The following is a 21,378-nucleotide window of genomic DNA, read 5'->3' as shown; positions in this document are numbered from 1 at the left end:
AGAAGAAAAAGATCCAACCACCCGGTACCGTTCCCCCTCTCCAAATACACGGAAAAGCATCTTACATCCCCTGATGACCGCCCATCATCCCCTGCTGCATAGCCATCTGCTGTTGAGCCTGCGCATGAGCCTGCGCCTGAACCTGAGCCTGCTGCATCATCGCCTGCTGCACCCTCTGCTGGTTCACCTGCTGAACGACTTGATTCCGCGCCTGCTGCATGCACGTCTTCTTGAAGTTCTCCAGCGTATCGCCGGGGATGCTCTCGACGGTGCCGCCGAACTTGGCCGCGAGGTTGGCGATGTTGGTCCTGTACAGGTGCTGGCCGCGGGCGCGGATCTGCTCGTTGAGCTGGTTGTTCTGGTTCTGCTGCGCCGCTTGCTGTTGCTGTTGCTGCATCTGGATCATGGCCGCCTGCATATTGACGGCGTTGGCGCCGTTCATCATGTTCTGGTGCGGCATCATCTGCTGTCGTCCCATCTGCGCGCCCATCTGATTGACCTGGTTCATCTGACCCATCTGACCCATCTGCGCGTTCATTTGCGCGTTCATCTGGTTCATTTGATTCATCTGGTTCATCTGGTTCATTTGGTTCATCCGAGCCATTTGCGCCTGGAGCTGCGCCTGCATCTGAGGCGAGAGCTGTCCTTGCATCTGGTTCATCGATTGGGCGTACTGCTGCGCGAGCTGCTGCTGCGTGTTCATCATGCCATTACGTTGCTGCTGCAACAACAACTGTTGAAGTCGCTGCTGCTGAAGGACCTGCTGCTGCTGCGGCGTAAGGGGATTGGCCATGCCGCCGTTTTGCATCGCCTGAGCCATCTGCTGCTGTTGGGCTTGTAGCAAACGCTTCTGCTGCGCCGCGAGTTGCGCCGCGATGGCATTTTGCTGATGGATCTGCTGCGGCATGCCTTGGTTTATCATCATCGGCGTGCCCATCTGGGAGCCCTGGGCCATCATGGCAGGAGGAGGACTGGCCTGGGACATGCGAGGCGTCTGGATGACAGCGGGACGGTTGATCGGCGTCGTGTGCGGCATATTTGGTGTGCTGTTGGGCATGCGAGGAGTACCGGCCGCATGGCTTTGTTGGCTACCACGAGCAGACATACCGCGAGACATGGGAACGGCCATCGGAGTATGATTTTGCACAACCGAAGGAGGCCTCGGAGGGCTTGCTGCTGCCATGCCGGAATTTTGCTGCTGCATTGCCACAGCTCCAGGCATAGGTGACGACATCGAATGGGGCGTACCTTGCCGTATAACCGGAGAGGAGACCTGGGGTTGTTGTTGCGCAACTTGCTGGTGGAACCTGGGCGTAGCTTGCGCAGCCTGCATACCATTTGGGTGGGGGACGTTGGCCGCAGCATTGGCAGCGGCCGCGTTGACCGGGGTCGGCTTGTTGGCGACGGGAGTGGCCGCTTTCGCCGCAGCTTTTGCAGCAGCCGCTGACTTCGCGGCGGCATTCTGCTGCTGCTGTTGTTGTTGCTGTTGTTGTTGCTGTTGCTGTGCCTGTTGCTGTGCCTGTTGCTGTGCCTGTTGCGCCGCCAGATTCTTGGCCTGCTGTTGTTTCTGTGCAGCGGCGACCTTGGCCTGGGCCTGAGCAGCCATTGCTTTCCTGCGCGCTTCTTGCTGTTGCTGCTGCTGCTGTTGCTGTTGTTGCAGCAAAGCCTCGCGTTCTCTCCGTTGCCTCTCCATCTCGGCCGCCTGTCGCTGAGCGGCGACTTGCTGGTCGTGCAGCTGCTGCTGTTGCTGGCGCTGCAGTTCCAGACGCCTCGCATTTTCCGCCTGCTTGATCCTCTCTTGCTCCTTCTTCTCGGCATGCTCTCGTTTGATGTCGGCAATGACCTGGAACCGCTCAAACCGGGGTTCGAACGCAGCTGCTCCACCGTGGATATCGCCGTCGCCACCGCCAGGAGCACCCTGAGTGCCGTTGGCATTGGAGGCCAGCCTCTCGTCGAGAAGAAGCATGTAACGCTCTTGGTCGGCAATGAGGGCCTGATCAGCAGCCATTTCCGCAACAGTCCGCTTCCGCGCCTTGGGTTGCGGTGGCGGCTCGGAATGCATGGGATGCGCCTTGGCCTCAAGTAAGGCCATGACCTCCTCGGCATTCCTGGCAGGTTCTAGCATCAAGGGAGCCATGGTATTTACCAAGTACTCGCCCTCGACAGCGTAAATATTATTGCCGTCAAGTTCCATGCGCTCCCGCTTTTGCTTCTTTGCAGGCGGGGGCATACTTGCCGAGGCGGCGGCGGCGGAGGCGGGTGGTGCCGCAGTAAGGGGAGTGGACGGGGGCGCACCATCCTTGGTGTCCGACGATGACCGAGGGGTCGACGCTTTTATTAAAAGATCGGTCTGGAGACTTTGAGCCGTAGGATGAAGCACTACGGTGAATGTCTTGGGTTTAGGTGGCGGTTGACTTTTGGCTTCTGTGGGCAGCGCTGGCGCAGGCATAGATTGTCTGTCCTTGTCCTCGGCTGCTTTCTTCTCCTTTTTCTCTCCATCAATAGTGGGCTCCGCGTCCGTTTCAGTCTTGGGTTCGTTTTTAGGGTAGGGTGTTGTTGTCGAGGGTGTGAGGTATGGGTTGTAGTTATGGATTGAGGAGACGGGGGTGGTATTTGCTCCGGCAGTAGTCGGCTTCGGAGCATCGTTGGTTTGCGCGACAGACTTGTGGTCGTGGACCTGGACGATAAGACATCCTTCGTAAAAAGACACACCGGCTTGCGTAAGTTGTAGTAGGATTTCATGCGGTACTGTCCTTGCCCTGAGATGTTCGAGAAACAGTTTCATGGGCGACTTGTAGGGGAACACGCCGTCCTGTTGGTCGAACTTGAAATGCGTCGCGTGCATGTGGACGATGAGTGACGGCGGGCTGCCGGCATACTTTTTAAGAATATACTCATCAGTCACAACTAGAGACGTACAGTGTTAGCGATAACGCAAAGAAGAAAAAAAAAATCACAGCAAGTTATGCCATATGGCTGGCAATGGCATACTGTAAGGAGGAGGTTCCGCAATCGGCGGAAACATCACGTCGGCAGCCAAAGACGCCGACCTCAGACCAGCACTATTCCTAGAACTCCGGCCCGTGAGCTGGGCTGAAGGCTCGCGACGGGCCCTGCTCTGGGGTCTCGCGGTCTGCTGCGCGCCGGCGTTGGCGGCATTGGTCGCGGAATTGGCATTCTGCTTTGCGCTGTTCGGGGGTTTCTTGGCGGACATTGAAGGTGAGGGAGATGGCGATGGACGCGAGGGACCTGATCCGTTCGTCTGGATGCCCGGAGGGATTGGCCGCTTGACCTTCCCCGTGGGCATCGGAGGCTGCACAGCCGTGATGACTGGCGCCATATCGCTAGATCGGTGGCCGGTCGCTTCCGCCTATGCAAGGGAATGGCCAGCGACAATGGCTCCTCCTCGATTCGGTTCCTCTCTATAGAAAACAGAAGAAGAAAAGGTGGCGAAAATAGATTGTCTAGGGCGAAAACATCGGTCGACCGTGTTTCTTGACGAGGGTCGAATGCGATAGTTCAAAGGTCGGGATAGACGAAGATCGGGTGGCGCATCAAAAGGATGAATCGAAAGGAAATTCCCAGCCGGAGACCAAAGAAACAGAAGTGGTAATCACTGATGAATCGAAATTAATCTAAAATATGTGTAAAAAGAATGTCGGAATGATGCCCAGAGCGAGAAGTTGATGGCGTTCGGTGTGTGGGGTTAGAGGCGTGTAGTGGTAGTCATGAACCTTCTTGCAAGGGGTCATCTGCTTCTGGACAATCCTCGCGTCAGCCTTTGGGTGCCCAGAGAAAGACGGCGTGTCACGTGACTTGTGCTCAAGGAACGACGAGGGCATCTTTTCCGATTTGAAGCAGATGAAATCGAGGTGAACAAGCGACCTAGTCTAAACTAGTTACTGGACTTTCAAGGCTCTATCTCATTTGCAAACTGCTGATGTTTTATTAGCTTTTTACCTGCGATGGCTCCGAGGTGAAGACTCTGCCGAGGAGCGGAGGAGGCCGGACCTCTGGTCTCTGAATTAATTTGATAGTGAGCACTGACACCTCGGTGAGAAACAAGACAGAGAACATAGAACAAGTCACGAAATATATTCAATCCCCAAACCACTCCCCAATTCCATAAAAAAATGAAAAAGAAAAAGAAAAAAAAAACCAATGGGGAAATAAGCGTAACATACAAACAGGTAACGACAAAAGTTCCCTCCCCCTAAAATATCAATGCATTAAAGTCCCGTCATCATCATTCAATTGCCTGTGTACATGATACCTCCAGGTCTCTCTCTTCCTCTCTTTTCCTCTCTCTTCCTCTTTCTCTCCATCTCTACTCATAGCCCTGCACCCTCTTCGCCCAATCATCCGACACCCTCATACTATCGACAACAACCACCCCCCTTCCACGACCGACTCTATCCTCCCGCTGCCACCACCTCTCCTCCTTCTCCTTCGTCTCAGCCTCCGATTCGCTATCCGCAAGGCCGCCGTGACCGCTCTCGGCGCCGACGACGAGGACAAGATCGTAGCGGAGCCAGGTCTGTACCTGCGTAACGACAGATCCGTTCTCGCCCGAAAGGGATTCCTGTAGGTAGATGATCTCGGGTTGGAGGTGGCGTAGGATGTGAACGTGGCCGTTGCGCGTCGTAAAGGGGAGGACCATGGTTTCCTTTTCGACGAGGGAGAGGGCCTGGGAGTAGACCGAGTTGAAGGCGGGGTTGCCCGACGCAGGGTTTAGTCTAGAGAGCACAGTTAGAGAGACCGCAAACGGGTAGCTTTCCTAGAGTCTGGAGATGGTTTGGCAAGAACGTACGCTGGACTCTTGGAGCCCTCGGTCGGTTGGGCTTGTTCATGACCGATGTTAGAAAATGAAGAGCTCAAAGAAGGAGCCTGATTGTTACCCGTCGTGTCCAGATTTCCACCATCCTTAAGACCGGGCGCGTAAATAAGAATATACAGCTTCGTCCTCGAAAAATCAATGTGCTTGGGCAAATGAGACAGGATAGTCTAGTTTCCCAGGAAACAAGTCAGTATTGGGGGTACCTCGGGTATTCAGCCCACACTCTACCCCCACTTACAGCATGTTCGAAGTCGTCATCACCTAGATCCTCAACATGAGAATCCGCCGAAACCACAACCGCAACAGTCCTTCTCTTCTTCCCTCCTTCCTTACCCGCCGCCCCCGCAGTCGCAGCCCTCTCCTGCTTCGCATCTGCCTCCTCCGACCATGTCTCATGATCCGCATAAGCCGTCTTATCCTCCTCTCTTATCGCCGACAGCGCCGTTCCCACAGCCGCGCCGGCCGCAGCGACACCCGCCACCACCGTCTTGCTCGCCGAACCAAACATCTGCTGAGGGCTAGGCGTGCGCCGCAACGCGCCGCCGATCCTCGAGCTCCACGTCGGCGGATCCGCCGACTCGTCCACCACTCCCGTCTTCATGTCCCTCGACGACGCGCCGCCTCCACCATACGACGGATCGGGTCCCGAGGGTGGTCGTCCTCCGCGCCCCTGGTTGTTGTCCACACCGCCGTAGTCGAGACCATCGTGCTCGTCTTCATCGTCATCGGTTTGGCGCTGGCTCCATGCCCAGGCTGCGACGCCTGCCGTGGCGACGGCGACCGTGATGGCGAGGGGAACCCAATGAGTTAGGAGGCCGCTTCGGCGGCGAGACGATCCGTTGTTGTCGCGGGATGACATGGTGTCGCTAATGTCATTACCTTTTTTTCCTTTCCCGACCCCCGAGGCGGGAAATTTCTTTGGGTATTAATCCGGGGCTTTTATTTTTTCCCGAGGTGGGTTCTGGGCGAACTTGACAGGGCCAGGAAGTGTACAGAGTCGCGGCCCAATGCTTTCGATTTCGCTTTAAAATATTGGTCGCTCCACTGCCGTATCCCGTTTTCCGCGTTGAGCCAGTAAAACTGGAAAGTTCGGCGAGAATTGCTCTGGGGATTAGAGAGAGAGGGGAAGAATGATCGATGGTCGAGGAGGGTCAATGTGTCGTGAGACGACCCCTTCCAGTGCTGCGGTCGCGTTCAGCCCCCTTGGTTCTTGGTGGCTGGGACGGGGCCTTGGACCATACCCACATGCCAGACCTTACCTAGGTCTGTGTGTACCTTGTCATTTCCAGTGTTGTTTGCGGAATGTTGACCGAGGTAGCGTTGTTTTCATTGGTTGTCAGGTGGATTTAGGGACCTTTGAACCGAGGAAAGTCCGCACCTTCCTTGATTTGGGATCACGGGATTTACAACCCAACAACCAGGATCTCGGCATTCTTCAACCACCAATACGAACGATTCGAGGAGACGACGGACACCAGAGAAATGATCTCCGTCATCCACAACAACTAAAAGGCATATTTTATCCTAGATGAAATGCGAAGAGCCAGGCGTCCAAGACGACGACTTCGTTTTGCTGTCTCTCACTCCGAGCTCTCCTCATCTCACCCAGCAGGTTGGCAGAGATTACATTTGGTTTCAACAATGACACAAGTGGACTTTTCCATGGGGGTTTTAAATTTTCCATTAGACCACTACTGCCAAACAGAAGTAGTGAAGGAGATGCAGGTCATCAAGTTCATAATAATACATGCCATCGTAGCCCTATGCCTCTTTACCTTTTCTTGACCGTAACCCTAAACATCCTATGAGACAAACATGCCAAATTCCTCCAACATTGTAAACCGTCAAAGAAGAAGGGGAGGGGAAAAAAAAAGAAGAAAAAAAGAAAAAAAAAGAGTAAAACACGGGAAGAAAATCGAGCGAGTTCGGTAGCGGGAAGTCAATGGGGGCCAAGGCCGGAACCTAAGAACCCCGTCGCTCATGGACTAGTCAAGTCCGTTAGCGGCCCGGGGACGACCCACATCACTACATCCACTGCCGATTCGTCGGTCTCGGAGGAGGCACGAATCGCTGCGTCCAAACCTGCGGGCGTCGCGGGGCTTGATCCGGCAAATGCACATGCCTCTCCCTCTCCCTGTCTCTAGTCAAGCTCATCTCCTGCCGCGGTTCCGGCAAGTTGAATTCAACCGTTCCTCTAATCCGGTGATCAACCGCATTCTGATTTCGCGTGGCTCGCGGCGCTCGCTCCATGACCTGCGGGGCCCGGAATCCTCTAGGTCTTTGCTCAATCGCCTGCTGCTCTCGTTGCTCTCGGGCGCGGAACCTAGACGGCATCGGGGTCGGAGCATACACATCGTCATCCTCAAACCAGCTTTCGATGGGGGCCATGGCAGAGCCAGGCGGCGTCCGCGCCATTTGCGACAGCTGCAGCGGGACCGATGGGGGCGGCAGGGGCTGTTGTGCCAGAGGCCTGCGCATTGGCGAGGCAGCATCGCCGCGCATCTCAAGAAGCCTGTCCATTGCGGCAGATCTAAAGGGCGCGGGTTCGAACTCCTCCATAAGTAAATTATGCAAATGAGGTCCGGGAAGAGGAGGGGCAGGTAGAGGCGGGGGTTCGACTCGGGGACGGATGACAGGAGGGAAGGCGGCGGGCGGCAAGGCAGGAGGCTCGTCATTTTCCAATTCATCGAAGAAGAATGGATTCGTGTGGTGCTCGGGACAGTTAGGCTTGTGCTCGCACGCGAGAATGCCGACATTGTCGAATTGCCAGGGTTCGCGGCAGTGATAGCACCATTGGTGTCCACAGTGGCCTATGCAGCCGTGTTAGATTCACGCGGCGTCGTGTATTTTCCAGCGAGCTTGAGTTCCAACTTACACGTCATGTGGTTGCAGCCGACAAACTTGATAATATTGCGTTTGCAGCGTGGGCATTGCTTCGAGATTTCTTTGACCGTTGCTTCCGATGCCTTGTCTTGCTTGACCTTCGAGGAGTTCCTCTCTTCGTATTCCCGGCAGGTGAGCCCCTCGTGCCACTTCACATCGTGGAGGATGCACTGCCTTCCTTTGCAGCTATGGCACTCGAAGAGTGTCTTAGGGCAAGATGAGTTGTCCGATTTTCCGCTCGGAGCATGGACTTGGCCAGATTCGCAACCCTTCGAGAGACACCAATGGAAGTTTGGGATGTTGTTCAGCACCTTCTTGGTGATAAGCATATCATACCTATCGCACCAAGTTAAAAAAAAGAAGAAAAAAAAAAGTTAGACAATTTGTTTTTTTTTGAAGTTTAGAATTCGGAGACGGATGGTGGGCAGTAATACCTTTCGAAGATGTCCTTCTTAGCGTGGGTTTTGATATCGCCAAACTCCATGGGTTCAGCACAGGTAGGGCAGTTGACCCTTTCCCAGCCATTCATCTGAAGGCAGGATGGGATCCAATGTTCGAGACACTTGATGCAGACCCTCGGCTTATGGGTGCACAGCTTTGTTACCTGGTTGGCCATCTCGTCGTCTCGCTTCTGTTCCATACAGATAGCACACTTGTAAATGATGGGGGCCAACCAGCTTTGTTCCTCGGCAAAAGTCTCGGCCACACGAGCAGGAACGCTGAAGTCTATGGTCGAGGCCCACGGCACAAGAGAAGAGTTATCTTCGAGAGTAAGGTACCAGTCCATTATGGAAATGTCGGAAATGTCGATGTCGACCTTGCTCGAACATTTCACATGGACACCTGTAAGAAGGATGTCCTTCAACCACTGTTTGACCTTGCCCACAGTCGTTCCCTCCTTGTTAGAGCTTGACGATGACGGATGATAAAGGTACTGCTTGGCACAGCCGCGCAGAACCACGTAGCGACGTTCCGGGGCTATCTCGATCGTGATATCGCGGCAAAGCCATTTTTGAACCCGGCGGATTTCCCAGTGTCCGCCTTCCAGTGGACCCGGTCGCATGCCTCCACTAGCAGAAATGACGACGACATTCGGATCAGGGAGGCCCAGCTTGTTGGAAATTTTATTCCTTAGACCATCTACGGTCATACCGGTTGAGATTTCGTCGAGCAGAGGAATCCTCATCTTCTCGAACATCATGGCGCACTTTTTGTTAGGCGAATCGAAGGTCAAGCGTGGGGTCAGGTCTCCTGGTGTTTCGTAGGAAGGATAGACTCGGAATTGTATCAAGCTGGGTGGTAGCGACAGATCGTCATCGCAAAGGGGCTCTCCATCTCTGTACAGTAGGATGGTATCGGTCTCTTCGATATCATCTGCCAGATACTGGCGCAGGGCTTTCTCCACCTTGGAAATCCGCGCACCCAATCGCAGTCTCGCAGTCATCGTCGGCAGTGTGTCGTCAAGGTCTTCGATGTTAACGTCCACCTTCTCGGAACGAAATTTGACCAATTGTGTCCCGTCGGTGGGTTCTGGTTCACCAGCGCGGGCAGCACCATTGGTGCCTCCCACTCGTACATGTCTACCTGCTTCCATGGCGGCATCTATGTACTGTATTGAGTCTTGGAAAAAGAACAGGGCGACGTTCCATTTAGGCCAAGAGTCGGCGGGAATGCAGGACTGTAGACAGCTCGCGCGGGGAGGGTGTAACGAGGGTATTCGATATCGGAAGAATTTGGGGGGGGACGTGGTAATGACAGAGCTGACGGAAAGGGAGAAGGCGAAGACTGCCAGGGAGAAAGTAGAAGAAGCAGGTGAAAGGTCGGCCGAAAGCTCGCGCGACGCGATATGTACCCGGGAAGGAGCAGTGCTGAGGGGAGAGAATCACCACTTGCCAGGCTTGTGGTTCAAGAATCCAGGCCCCTCAGCGGGGCAAACAGGTGGTCCGTCCTTGTCAAAATATTGGCAGGAACCAGACAACTGGCGGTCAGGATTGTCGATAAACCAAGGTTGCCCAGAAGGGCTCGAATGATGTTGGAAAAAGGCCCCGGTGAAGTTAGAACCCCAATCGGCCAGAAAGTCCGCGTGGTTAACTATCTAATGAACTATCGCCGAGGGGGGTCAAGGACTTGCGGTAAGTCGCGCTCGATATCGCAGTCTGTTTCCGACAGTCCAGAGTTTGTTCATTTGTGGGAAGGGAGGGAAAAATAAAACAAAATAAAAAGGGTCGCGAAAGTAGGCCGCTCTTTCTCCAACTTGTGAGACGTTGGGAGTCGCTGTAAGCACAAGTCTGCTGCGGGGGGTGTTGGTTTGAGTTAAATCGCCTTCCTCTTCATCTTGCGACGGAATCAAAATCTCTTCTGTTACGTTTGCCAGCTGAAGAGGGAAGAAACAGTCAGGGAAAGAGAGACTCGTCAGACTCGTCACATCGTCACTCCAATCAGTGTGCGTTGTGGGCTAATGGATGCATGCAGGAAACGCTGAGATGTATTGAGTGGTTCAGCAAAGCGGGGGGCAGCGCACATGCATACTCAAGTCATCCATTGTGAGGCAGGCGTTACGGCGCTCCAGTTGAGTCGAACATCGTTTCCAATCACGAATCGGATGGACGCCGTAGCCAGTCCCGGCTGCAACTGCCCATATCAATCCCGTCACGTGTCCAGGGATTGATGACTCGAAGAAGTCGAAAATCAATCGAGAAGGAGTGATCTGAGATCCATCAAGTTCTAGATTACTTGTGAACTGGATTTCTTTCACGAGGCTTCTCGCTCTCGTTACATTTTCCTAGAGTCCCGTCAACATCCGAGTCCACTAATCTACTCTATTAGGCCAATCAATTAAGAATACGAGATTAAGCGCACTCTCTCCTTCGGCCTCCAGCCAGCTTGCTTCAAGGTCTGCTTGGAAACTCAAGGTCACCAGCACATGTTAAGACCTTCTACTCGGAAAGAAATAGCGCCGTATCGCTTAGCGACGAGTCTATTTCTTCGCGGTCTCGGAAACCGACCCTTGGGGATAGCGGGACGAAACAAACGCGAGAAATCTGGTAGAAAGATTGTGCACTATCATTGCTCTATCGCAGGAAGAGGAAACAGAGGAATCGCAGACAACCCCCAGCTACCTAACTCTGTCCCAACTCCCAGAAGCCTAAGTGCAGATGTCGACCTTTTTCCCTAAGAACGAGTGGCCAAGATACATTTCGTTGGGGACCGCATCCATTTGTTAAATTCCACCACCCACCACCGATGACACTATGCCAAACTCAGGAGGGAACGAATACAACAAATACGGGTGACTTGGGCTGTGGGGGCACGAACGACCTCGAACGGTACCTAGTTCCTCCCTAGAGAAGGCTAGAGAGAAGACTTATGTGAGGACAAAAAGGGTCAACCAGTCGCAAATCCTCCAACGCAACTCTCCCGTCTAAAGAAAGAGTGACAGATCTCTCGTGGGTGGAAAGAGGAATCTTCCTTCATGGTCCCCAATAACGCCATCTCGTGAGGAGAATACGGTCGCTCGGCCTCAGTTTTCGCTCGACGATATTCAAAATGTCGTCTCGATTACGGAGATGCCTAAGCCGGGGAACCCCAAGATGCTGATGCTTGAATCTAGGCAGCAGGTGGTGACGTTGTAGCTTGTAACCCATCCGAGTGGGAGCGAAATCGTCCGTACAGAAGCAGAGTTCGATTCCCCACTGCGACCAGTTCATGCTATAGGGCACGATGTATGGCTCGACAAGATGTCGCTGAAAACAGCGGAAGCATCTCACGTATGGAGCCAACAACGGCCTCATTTCCGTAGCAAACTGCCGCCTTGCGTTCCCGGTAAGACGGCTAACGCGCGCCTGGTCTTCTTGCAAAGCCCATCGCGCGGCTCGACAGGTCATAGACAGTGAGAGTCTGCCAGTCAGAGGCACATGCTCCATGATCATATCAAACAACTGTATTGGCAGATGGAGGAGATGGGGCGTGTCGCCGTTCGAGGTTGGGGGTCGTGCGGTTGTTGACATCTCGTTCCTGGTACGCAGTAGTCCGATTTGGGTTGAATTGGGTAAGAACACTGAGGATTACCTTGGACGAGGAAGCGGCGCAGCTCTCTCTGATGGGTTTTATAGTGCTTGGGAGAGGAGAGGAAGGGTGCCTTCTCACCAGTAGTTTGAACTCTCTCGAATAAAGAAGTAAAGAAAATACTCGTCCCTTTCATGGAACTGCCAGAAATATCAATTATATGCTGTGGGGGGGATAGTTAGACCAGGTGAGGTGAAACAGTGGTGATGAAGAGCAAGCCTTTGTCTTCTGAAACCTAGTAGACCCTACCTCTTCAACAGGCATCTCCCCGGGACTGCCGTGAATAGAAGCATACCAGGCAGCTTCAATATCATCTTCAGGATCTCGGCTCACTCTTCTTCACCAGGAGCCTAGGTGTTTCTCAAGGGATGGAGATTTGAAACTCCTCGGCCAGGCAAGTGAGGATGAAATCTAATACGAAAAGGGATCGTACCTCCGAGAAAGCCAAAGAAAGTAGGTTCATTAGAATATGCCCCTTTCTCTAGGATCTATATCGTTCTTGATCCTCCGCCAACGAGTTTTATATCTGCCCTGTTTCATCGGCTCGATACGCTTATTCTTATTCCCGACGATACGGTTCCACTCGCTCCGATAATCAATATTCATGTTGAGCGGGATCATATTCCTAGCCCGCAGCTCCACATTTAGAGCTGCAGAGAACTCAAGTCCTTTTACCTGCAAGTCGCCAAAGTCGATATTCTCCTCTCCCCATGCCTCGTCCAAGTCCATACCATCGATAAAGTCGGCTACGTCAGCACGATTCTGCGAAACCAGTAACGCCCGGGCAAAGCACGACATCTTGGGATAGAGGATGCCCTTCATGCTAACCTCGCAGTTCTCAGGTCGGGGATCGATAAAGTACTGCGATGAGGGTGTAAGAATGAAAAAGAAGCCAACGCTCTTCACCTTGAAGATGGGGTAAAGGTGGCGTAAAGTGTCCCACACAAGATGAGGCGGCTCGGCGGGCTCGTATTGATCGTTCTCGGCAAAGAGATGCTCCGCATCCTTGAGTTGATGGTGCGGGACACAGATATCCCATTCCTGAGAGGAGTTATTTAGTATTTTAATGCAGCCCTAACGCGTGATTGAAACTAACCCATGAAACTCTTGCGGCACCGTAGTAACGCAAGGCATGGACACCAACGACGCAAGCCGGTATACCAGCTGTGCTAAGAAGCTGGATAACTCCACGGGCCTCGTCCACACCTTTTGCAGGGCGCCCCGTGTTTATTCTAAGACCAGGCAATACATCCCTAGCCGAGACTGGGGCAGACCCTGTGATCTTGGAGGGCTCTTGCTTGTCTACGTCTGCGGCTGCTCCTTCTTTGGTCATGCTTAGCGCACTACCCATAGTCGCCGCCGCAAGGCGACAATTTAGAGAAGGTTGTGAACAGAAGGTAGCGCGGGACGATTTGAGATGGCAAAGCGGGTGGGTGGATGGGAAAGTATGAGTAGAGCTCTGATACCGTTTGTCGAATTTCATCAGGCATCGAGGTCGTCGCGCCAATTAACAGCGCCGAATCTTATACGCTACGTTTACTTTCTTGCTTGCTCCAACACTTAATACTAATTGGCGCTTGTTATAGAATTTAGCAGCATTTGACTGTCACGGTCTCAACTAACTGCTAGCCAAGGTAAATAAATGATCAATCAAACTTTGAGAGGTTCAAGTTATTGACAGCTTCCCCGAGACTCTGCCGCCTAATTATTGATGAGCTCTCAAGCAGGCGCTGCCTAGAACCTAGAACAACATGCTGTCACACAAAACCATTCGGTCCTATCATTGATCCCCATGGACTGGACAATACGAAGGTACAACTGCACCTTCTGGAGGCAGGGTATGAGGGTTGCTGGCCATCCTCTCTGTCTTCCCTATCGGACAACAACATCAGACATCCTCAGTAGCCGTCACATTCCTGGCAATCGGCCGTTATATCCACAGTTCCATTATCAAATCTTGAGACATCATCTCAAGTTTTCTTATCCTTTTTCTCCGACAGATTGTCATGCCTTCCTACACACTCGAAGGTCTGGATGACCTGGAAATGAGCGCTGAAACTGCTACACCGGAAGATCAGAAGGTGGCACTGGCATTTGTAGTTGGGATTCTCGAGGATATACCCATCGGTTATGGCGTTATGGGAGGGATGAACTTCCATCTGCGAGGTTCGGGGCGCACGACTACTGATATTGACATTGCTATTGACAATTCGCCCCGTATGCGCGATCTCCTGAGAGTCTTCGATAGCGAAAAGTATCATGAAAGGTCAGTGCTGAGCGCGTATTAACGTGTGTGCCGAGTTCTCTAATATGTAGTAGTATCTACTGGCCTGCCAGCCCAATCCAATATGCCTCTGGCGTCGCGAGGATCTTCGTCCAAGTCGACAACGGCGAAGATGGGCAGCTGGCGCAGCTTGACTTCAAGCCCAAGGGTGCTGAAGGCCATCAGATACCCGATGATATTCCAGCTTCTGTTGACAGAGTCACAATAAATACTAGGAATGGTGCCTTCGAATGCAATCTACTATCCATTGGCCCACTCGTGCGGTCTAAGATCAAGGCCCACCATAATCGGGAGGTAGAGAAAGACTACAATGACCTGGTATTCGTTTGCTGTCATCAAGATTATGCACCCTTAGTTAGGCAGGCTGCAGTGTCGTATGAAGAGACGTGGAAGGAATTCCTCCTGGAGAAGGTGATGGAGAATAACCCGGAATCAGAGTCTCAGGTTAGGTGGGCCCTCGACTTAGAAGCTGAAGGGGAGGCCTCATAAGGCGGCACCCTGGATAGCGATTAAGTGTGCTTGAAACATACTCATCTGCCGCTTTCTTGGCGGCCTAGAGTCTGTAGGCAGAACTCTCTTCGATCCGACAAGAAAGAAAGTCAGGAGGGCATGCGGTTGGAACATTCTCAGGTCGGACGGCGAGGATATTCTTTTCCCAACGCAGTCCATCTAAGAGGAGCGTCAGAGTTGAAAAAAGAAAGGACGGGAGAGGAATAGATTCGGATCTTTCACGAGTGGATGAAACATTAGTTATGAATATTGGAGATGTGTCTCCCAATTTAATTGTACTTTAATTCCGTCGGCGCATGAAAACTCCAAACTGAAAGAAAAACCCATTTTCCAATGAACAATCATACAAGGGTATCAATACTAAACCTAGACACGAAACCTTTTCAACGCGCCTTAATCTTCCGAATAATCACCTTATCTCCATCCAAATGCCATCCAACTCCATCCTCCTTCGTAAGCCTCTCCCACCCACTCGCCGTCGCCTTCTCCAAGAACGCCCTGTCCACCGAGAGATAACTCCTCCCAAAGCACTTCAGCGTATGCACCCTCAAATCCCGCTCAGCAAGCTCCATCAAACTCGCCTTATGCGCATCGACCGCCCCCTTGATCCTGCCGAACGCCACGTAGTTGTCATGTGTTAGAGCTTTAAGCAGCGCATACACCTTGCTGTCCCGTAGACCGTGCTGCTGCCAGAGGTTGAACGCCTCAGCGAGGTCGCCCCTGCGACACGCGGCGTCTAGGACGAGGTAGCCGACTACCTCTTGGAACTCGAGGCTTGTGAGACTGTGCATGGGGTGGATGTTGCGGAGGAGGTGGAGGATGGCGGGGTGGTATGATTCCGGATGCTTCACTAGAACGGAGAGGCGGATGCAGAAGAGGTAGGACTGTACTGCGAAGTCGTCGGCGCGGCTGGATGCTACGATTCCTTCTCTGAGCTTTCGGAGGGCCATCATCACGTCGGAGAGGGCCTTGGTGTTGGACGTTGTAGGCGCTGGGCTTCGCCCCGCAGGAGCTGTTGCCCCACTAAGAGGGGCATCGTCAAGATTCAAGGATGCGAAGCGCCGAAGGAGCTCGTCTCTCTGTCCGGAGTCGGAACAAAATGACATATACCGTTCGACTATCTTCGTGTAATATCGCTCTTGGGTCTTGAAATCGAGTAGCCTTGTCAGAGGTTCGGGGTGAGTTAGCTTTGAGAGTGTTGTCGAGAGGGCGGGAATGGTGGGGGGTTTGTTGCGAACCTGGTGTCGCCTTTGGAGGGTAAGCCCATGCTCTCCAATGGATCTTGGTCAGGCGCCTTGAGGCGACCCCAAGGGTTCGACGAGGTCCTGCCCCCTCTTGCTGGCATTATTTCGGTGGTTTGGGGGGAAGCAGGCTCCGATGTTGTGAGGTGAAGCACAGCTCCCGCTCTCAAGACTAATTCCGAGACCATAAACGAAGACAGCTCCTAGCTTACCTAATAATTGATCGACGAGACGGATCGACATGACCACTCTGACATGTGAACCATGATTTGAACTGGGATATTCGATGTTTCTGATTGCGTAGATTGTTATGAACAACGGGAAATAATCGTACAAGATACGGAGCGAGGCTATAACAGAAACGCTTGGATTGAGGGGCGTGGTGCCCGAGAGGAACTAAAATGTATTGTACAATCGTCACCTTTGATGTCAGAATAATTACCTGCCAACGAAAGATTCCTTCGTCACTCTTTGTAACGCCTATATCAAACCGCCCCAGGTATCGCCAATAGTCTAATATTGAACACGGAAAAAAACGAGAAACCCAAATCAAACCTTCAGCCACAGAGTGAGAACACCCTTCAAGTACTCAACAATCTCGTCCCCTCCAAGCTTCGACTCTCCGTAGACACGGTCAACGAAGCTGATGGGGACCTCAGCAACAGTGCACCCCATCGCCTTGGCCCGCACCATCATCTCCATCTGGAAACTATAGCCCTTGCTCTCCGTGCTCGAAATAACCTTCTCGAGCACGCTCTTCTTGTAAAGTCGGAAGCTGCCCGTGAGGTCACTGACACCAGGGCGGAGAACAGTATCGGCGAAGAGATTGGCGCCCCTGCTGACGAACTTTCGCTTGAGATCCCATCCGTATACGCCGCCGTCGCCCGCGTATCGAGTTCCGGTGACGATGTCGTAGTCGGCCTCCTTTTGGCGCGCAATCATCTGAGGGATAAACTTGGGGTGGTGGCTGAAATCGGCGTCCATGATGATGACGAAGTTGCCGGTGACGAACTGCAGACCGTGGACGTAGGCTGTGCCGAGACCGAGCTTGCCCGATCGGGTTTTGAGGACGACATGGGGGCTGTAGGCCTTGACGAGTTGCTTCGCTACTTCTTGGGTGCCGTCGGGGGAGCCATCGTCGACGATGACCAACTCCCAGTCAAGGTTGCTATAAAGCAGAGGCACGGTTAGGGTACTGGACTAAGATGAAGTTGGAAAAAGGAAAACACTAGGCGCAATACTTTTCGGTGAATGTCCTGTTCAGGAGCCACGCTACGATGGGGAGATTGCGACGTTCATTGTAGGTCGGGAGGATAACGGAATATTTGTTGTTTTTGGCCATGGCGACGAAAACCCGAAGATGAAAGAATTAAAACAGTTAGGTGAAGAAAAAAGGCCCTCGGCTGGTGTGTAGGAGAAAAGTGTAAATGTGGATATCAAGGAGCGTGGGAAAGTTGGATGTGGTGGTCGAATAATTGAGAGCTGGCCTCGTCGCGACTCCTGAAATTAAGCATGATCGACTTTCACCTCACAGCCCAGACCAGCTTGCCATTCCATTGTCATTTCACGAACGATGACGCTTGGCAAAATTACATAAACGAGCCAGCTCATCACCTGCAATTACACGTGACCCAGCGTATTGGACGACCACTGAACCAGCCAACTACGTAATCGGCCTCCTGGTTCGGCCCGAGTCCTAATCCGCTTTCACTCCTCCGGATGTCATGAATCGATAGCTACATGCCACAAAATATGGTTTGAAGAAGCCAAAAATGAAGTCATCGGAAAATCGGGGTTTGCGAGCCATACGCCTCGGAAATGTCGAGGGAGAGGATGCTCTTGCGTCGAAACGCGGACGCACAGTATTGATTAATTGACACAGTTTCCAGCACTGTTATACAGTGCCCCACCTCAACCAGGATATGGGGTAATTATCAGAGCTTGAGCTCCGAATTCGTTCCTGGGGGTGTTCAGCTTCATTTTGCGGACGCAGTGCCGACGCCATGAGCGATTGAGGACTTGGAGGCGCTAATCCGAGAATCAAACCAATGCTGTAGGGCCTTGGCCATGATGGGCTGCCGATGGCGTTCCCTCTGTAGCACCTGCTATTGGCGAGTGCCCTCCCAGTCCGGGCTACTGGCTACTTACTGACCATGCATGCAAGATCCAGAATGCAGGACGTTCGAGGTACCTTAGTTTGTGTGTCGCTCCCCACCTCGAGACCGCAGCACGGGTACATCGTCGGCCTCACAGATATAGGTGTAGAATGTGTCACTGAGGGCAGGAAATCTTAAGAAGCTACTCCATCACCTGAGTATTGTACGAGGTTTCGTAGATGCGGGGGCAAAAAAGGCAAGACGAACCTGCCCTAGAAAGCTTGCTTCCGGTGTCAAAGCCCTTAACAACTGGAACATCAATCTTGCTGGTCCCCCCCCCCAAAGTTCCTTTTCCCGGGCCGCTTTCCTCCCATTGTTCCTCCCCCTGCCCGTTCCCTTTATAAGTGTGTTTGTCTCTTCTTGTCCCGTTCCTCCCCTCGACCACAGCCTATGTAAGGTCCTCCTTTCGGCTTTGCTTTTTGTGTTACCGCCCGAGCTGTCTCGAAGAACAACGACGCATTGTTCTTTGTTTCCCCCATCCAACTTCAAACTCACCTTTTTTCTTCCCCCATTTTCCTCCTCTTCTCCAATCATCTTACTTACCATCATCCATCCAAAGAGCACCCAATATCCATCAAAAAACTCATAATTTTTTGGAGAATCCTTTTATTATTTCAAGGTCTAGAGCTGTATGTTCCCTCCCAACCTTCCTTTGTTTGCTGGAGGGTGTCAACTAACCTTGGGGGTAGCACAGTGCGGCGCCAATCCGACAGGCGTTTGCGTCATTCAAAAATGTCCGACCAGAAAGGTACTTACATCCCCCCTTGTTAACTGCTTTGAAGCTATCTTTTTATGGATTGAGTGTGTCCATCCCTAATTGATGGCTTGTGAATTGTCATTGAGCACCTGTTGTCCTCATTTGTTGTGGCTGGCACATGGGTGACGAGCCCCTACCGTACTGTGCGGAGTTAGTTCATGATTCGCAGACTGCTAACTACCGCTTTGCGACAGTTCAAGAGTCTGCTGTTCCTGCTTCGCAGGAGCCTGGAAAATCAGTGGAGTCAACTACAGAAGAGAAGTTCGCTGAGGCCCAGCAGACAGTTGCTACGGCCTCTACTTCTGGCCCCGACACTGAGGAAAAGAAGGACGCGACACTCGCCGACGCCAAGGCCGGTAACGATGCCAATGCCCCGACAGGCGAATCCGAAGATGCCGCGCCGGCCGAACCTGAGAAGGCCGAAGAGGAGACTGGCGAGGTAGCTGCAGAAAAGGCAGAGGCTGCCGTAAACGGTGAAGCGGCGCAACCCGCCGAGAAAGCGATCGACACCAAGGAAGCCGAAGTTGGTGGGAAGGGCGAGGCGCCAACCGAAGCTCCCGCCACCGGTGGTGACACAGCCAAGAAGGCCGAAGAGACACCCGCGACTGCCCCACCTACCGAAGAAGCTGTCGAGCCCACCGAGCCCAAGCCCGCTACTGGCAACGGCGAAGCCGCCCCCGTTAGCGAAACGGAGAAGGCCCCGATTCCTGAGGCTGAAGCCTCAGAGCCGAAGGCGGGGGAGAAGCGACAGGCGGAGGCTGCCGAAGTCGCTAACGGAGGCGAGGCAGGCGAGCCTGCTGGCAAGAAGGTGAAGACCTCAGACGATACGCCGACGACTAATGGCGGAGCGGCAAAGAAGAAGACGTCTAAGGGAAAGAAGGAGAAATTTGCGGCGCCTGTGGGCCGGACTGCGAGGAGGACCCGGAGCCAAGGCCTGGCGGATGCCTGAATTTCTCATTCTCCTTTGTTAACTCTCTGAAGTATACCACCATTATATATATGGTTTTGAGGGATGGAACTCAGGCGCACATCCCCGGCAGCGACTCTTTCTTCTTTTTTAAGTTGGCGGATTACGATCAAAAACGGAAGGTCTGGTTGGGTGGTGGTTAGGTTTGGTTTGGAATTGTTTTTATGTGGTGTTTTCTGTGTTGTCTTTTTATTTCTTCCTTTTCTGTTCACCATTCATTCTTAGGGTCTCGGCGTCCGCTTTCGGGTATATAGTTTCAATCAGCATTCGTTTTCACAGTGCATCCTCTGGCACATGCCCGTCCAGTCTTCATGGTCCCAGGGTGAGGTTGACCCGAGTTTGAAGAATGCCCAAACCATGATCTTAATTAGACGTTTGCTTGGTTCAATCGTTGGGAGGCCATACGTGACGGATATTTATTCAGACGCTGGAAGCCAGTCAGTCATGACAACTGGGGCAAGATGGCGGAGTGGTTAACGCGTTGGCCTGCTACCAGTAGTGAGCCAATCCCTTCGGGGGCGTGAGTTCGAATCTCACTCTTGTCGCTTCTATTTTCCCCCCATTATCTCTTTTTTTTTGAGCTTCTTTTTTGGCCTGTGGTTGCAGTGTTGCTGGGGCTAGGGCTCTTGTTAGGTGTGCTTGCTGCCTGGCTGCAGTGGTTGGTTCTAGGCACCTTGCAGAGTGGAGAGAGAGCTTGGCGAACTGTGTTGGTTGATGAAGGTTGGAAACTTGTAGGACGAAATGAAATCGATGTTATAGTGCCTAGGATGGTGATAGATGCCACAAGGCCGTCTGTTTATGAAGTAGCTCCCATTAATGTCAACTAGTGTTCCGACGCAGTTCCACGAAGAGACATGAAAAAGCTGCGGTTTGCAGTTCGACGAAGACGGAAAAGGAGAGCACGAGGAATGTTGCCGTTGTTGGAGGATTTGGATTACTGTCATTTTCGCCCCGCAAGTTTTCAGTACCTGCGGAGGCCCTGACATGAATGCCCGACGACGGGCAGAGAGGCAGAGGGCACCATGCAAGTAATTCCAGTCGGGTCTTTTGGGTCTTTTGAGAGCATAGAGGCTGAGCCTACACGACGTGGATGCCAAGTCTCCAACGGTTTGTGGATGGGACGGTGTCCATGTAAGGGAGATGGCAGCTTGATCGCTGACGGCGGCATTGGGGGGAAAAAAAAAAATCTTTGCCAGTAGGAAATACAAAGGGACTACGTTGAGCAGCTGGATCCGCATACGGATACGGGTGGATATGTAGTAGGCGTGTTCTGGAGGCCTGAATGACCTCTTGGGTGCATTCTGTGGAAGTTAAAGCATCAACGCCCATCAATTTCTACGAGGTAGTGCCCGCTTGCGGCGGTACCGGTATTACCGGCTCGGGCTCAAGTTTGTTCTTATGCCCGGCTACGCTACTTGTGAGGATAAATGATCGACTTCGAGAGCGAGATTTTCCATGCGAGGGGGATCAGATATTTCGAGCTAAGTGTTTCCATGGATCGATCCGAACGTCAGGAGACGCGTGGCAGGTTGATCTGGCTCGCCGGTGATCCAATGAGTTCTAATGCAAAGAAGAGAATCGAAGAACGGATTGATAAGTCTAAGCGGATGTGGATGGGGGCTTGTCTAGCGTTTTAAACACTCGATGCTGGAGCCTGTGAATGGACGCTGGGGAACTT

The 21,378-nt window shown here is 52.7% G+C and overlaps 7 protein-coding genes across 7 annotated transcripts; 2 read left to right on the top strand and 5 right to left on the bottom strand.

Annotated features, from left to right (window-relative positions):
- Window positions 1–61: 61 nt before the first annotated feature.
- Window positions 62–5,696, bottom strand: SAPIO_CDS0146 (uncharacterized protein; the record flags this gene model as incomplete). Its single annotated transcript, XM_016783001.1, has 7 exons — window positions 62–2,907; window positions 2,992–3,370; window positions 3,735–3,885; window positions 3,961–4,020; window positions 4,332–4,736; window positions 4,811–5,004; window positions 5,076–5,696. The coding sequence occupies 7 exons, from the start codon at window positions 5,694–5,696 to the stop codon at window positions 62–64; spliced, it is 4,656 nt and encodes a 1,551-aa protein (XP_016646634.1).
- Window positions 5,697–6,862: 1,166 nt separating this feature from the next.
- SAPIO_CDS0145 (uncharacterized protein) lies at window positions 6,863–9,314 on the bottom strand (the record flags this gene model as incomplete). The annotated part of the gene is made up of 3 exons (XM_016783000.1): window positions 6,863–7,647; window positions 7,713–7,906; window positions 8,155–9,314. 3 exons carry the CDS (start codon window positions 9,312–9,314, stop codon window positions 6,863–6,865), a joined length of 2,139 nt encoding a protein of 712 aa, XP_016646633.1.
- Window positions 9,315–12,247: 2,933 nt separating this feature from the next.
- SAPIO_CDS0144 (uncharacterized protein) lies at window positions 12,248–13,136 on the bottom strand (the record flags this gene model as incomplete). Its single annotated transcript, XM_016782999.1, has 2 exons — window positions 12,248–12,826; window positions 12,882–13,136. The coding sequence occupies 2 exons, from the start codon at window positions 13,134–13,136 to the stop codon at window positions 12,248–12,250; spliced, it is 834 nt and encodes a 277-aa protein (XP_016646632.1).
- A 655-nt stretch (window positions 13,137–13,791) lies between these two features.
- Window positions 13,792–14,558, top strand: SAPIO_CDS0143 (uncharacterized protein; the record flags this gene model as incomplete). The annotated part of the gene is made up of 2 exons (XM_016782998.1): window positions 13,792–14,051; window positions 14,105–14,558. 2 exons carry the CDS (start codon window positions 13,792–13,794, stop codon window positions 14,556–14,558), a joined length of 714 nt encoding a protein of 237 aa, XP_016646631.1.
- Window positions 14,559–14,962: 404 nt separating this feature from the next.
- SAPIO_CDS0142 (Uncharacterized protein) lies at window positions 14,963–15,924 on the bottom strand (the record flags this gene model as incomplete). The annotated part of the gene is made up of 2 exons (XM_016782997.1): window positions 14,963–15,740; window positions 15,818–15,924. 2 exons carry the CDS (start codon window positions 15,922–15,924, stop codon window positions 14,963–14,965), a joined length of 885 nt encoding a protein of 294 aa, XP_016646630.1.
- Window positions 15,925–16,369: 445 nt separating this feature from the next.
- Window positions 16,370–17,162, bottom strand: SAPIO_CDS0141 (Dolichol-phosphate mannosyltransferase; the record flags this gene model as incomplete). Its single annotated transcript, XM_016782996.1, has 2 exons — window positions 16,370–16,988; window positions 17,050–17,162. 2 exons carry the CDS (start codon window positions 17,160–17,162, stop codon window positions 16,370–16,372), a joined length of 732 nt encoding a protein of 243 aa, XP_016646629.1.
- A 1,546-nt stretch (window positions 17,163–18,708) lies between these two features.
- On the top strand, window positions 18,709–19,682 carry SAPIO_CDS0140 (uncharacterized protein; the record flags this gene model as incomplete). Its single annotated transcript, XM_016782995.1, has 2 exons — window positions 18,709–18,724; window positions 18,928–19,682. The coding sequence occupies 2 exons, from the start codon at window positions 18,709–18,711 to the stop codon at window positions 19,680–19,682; spliced, it is 771 nt and encodes a 256-aa protein (XP_016646628.1).
- Between the last annotated feature and the right edge of the window lie 1,696 nt (window positions 19,683–21,378).

The sequence above is a fragment of the Scedosporium apiospermum genome (assembly GCF_000732125.1).
Source record: "Scedosporium apiospermum strain IHEM 14462 chromosome Unknown SEQ_SAPIO_0011, whole genome shotgun sequence".
NCBI lineage: Eukaryota > Fungi > Ascomycota > Sordariomycetes > Microascales > Microascaceae > Scedosporium > Scedosporium apiospermum.
This window is presented reverse-complemented; position numbering and strand designations above follow the sequence as displayed.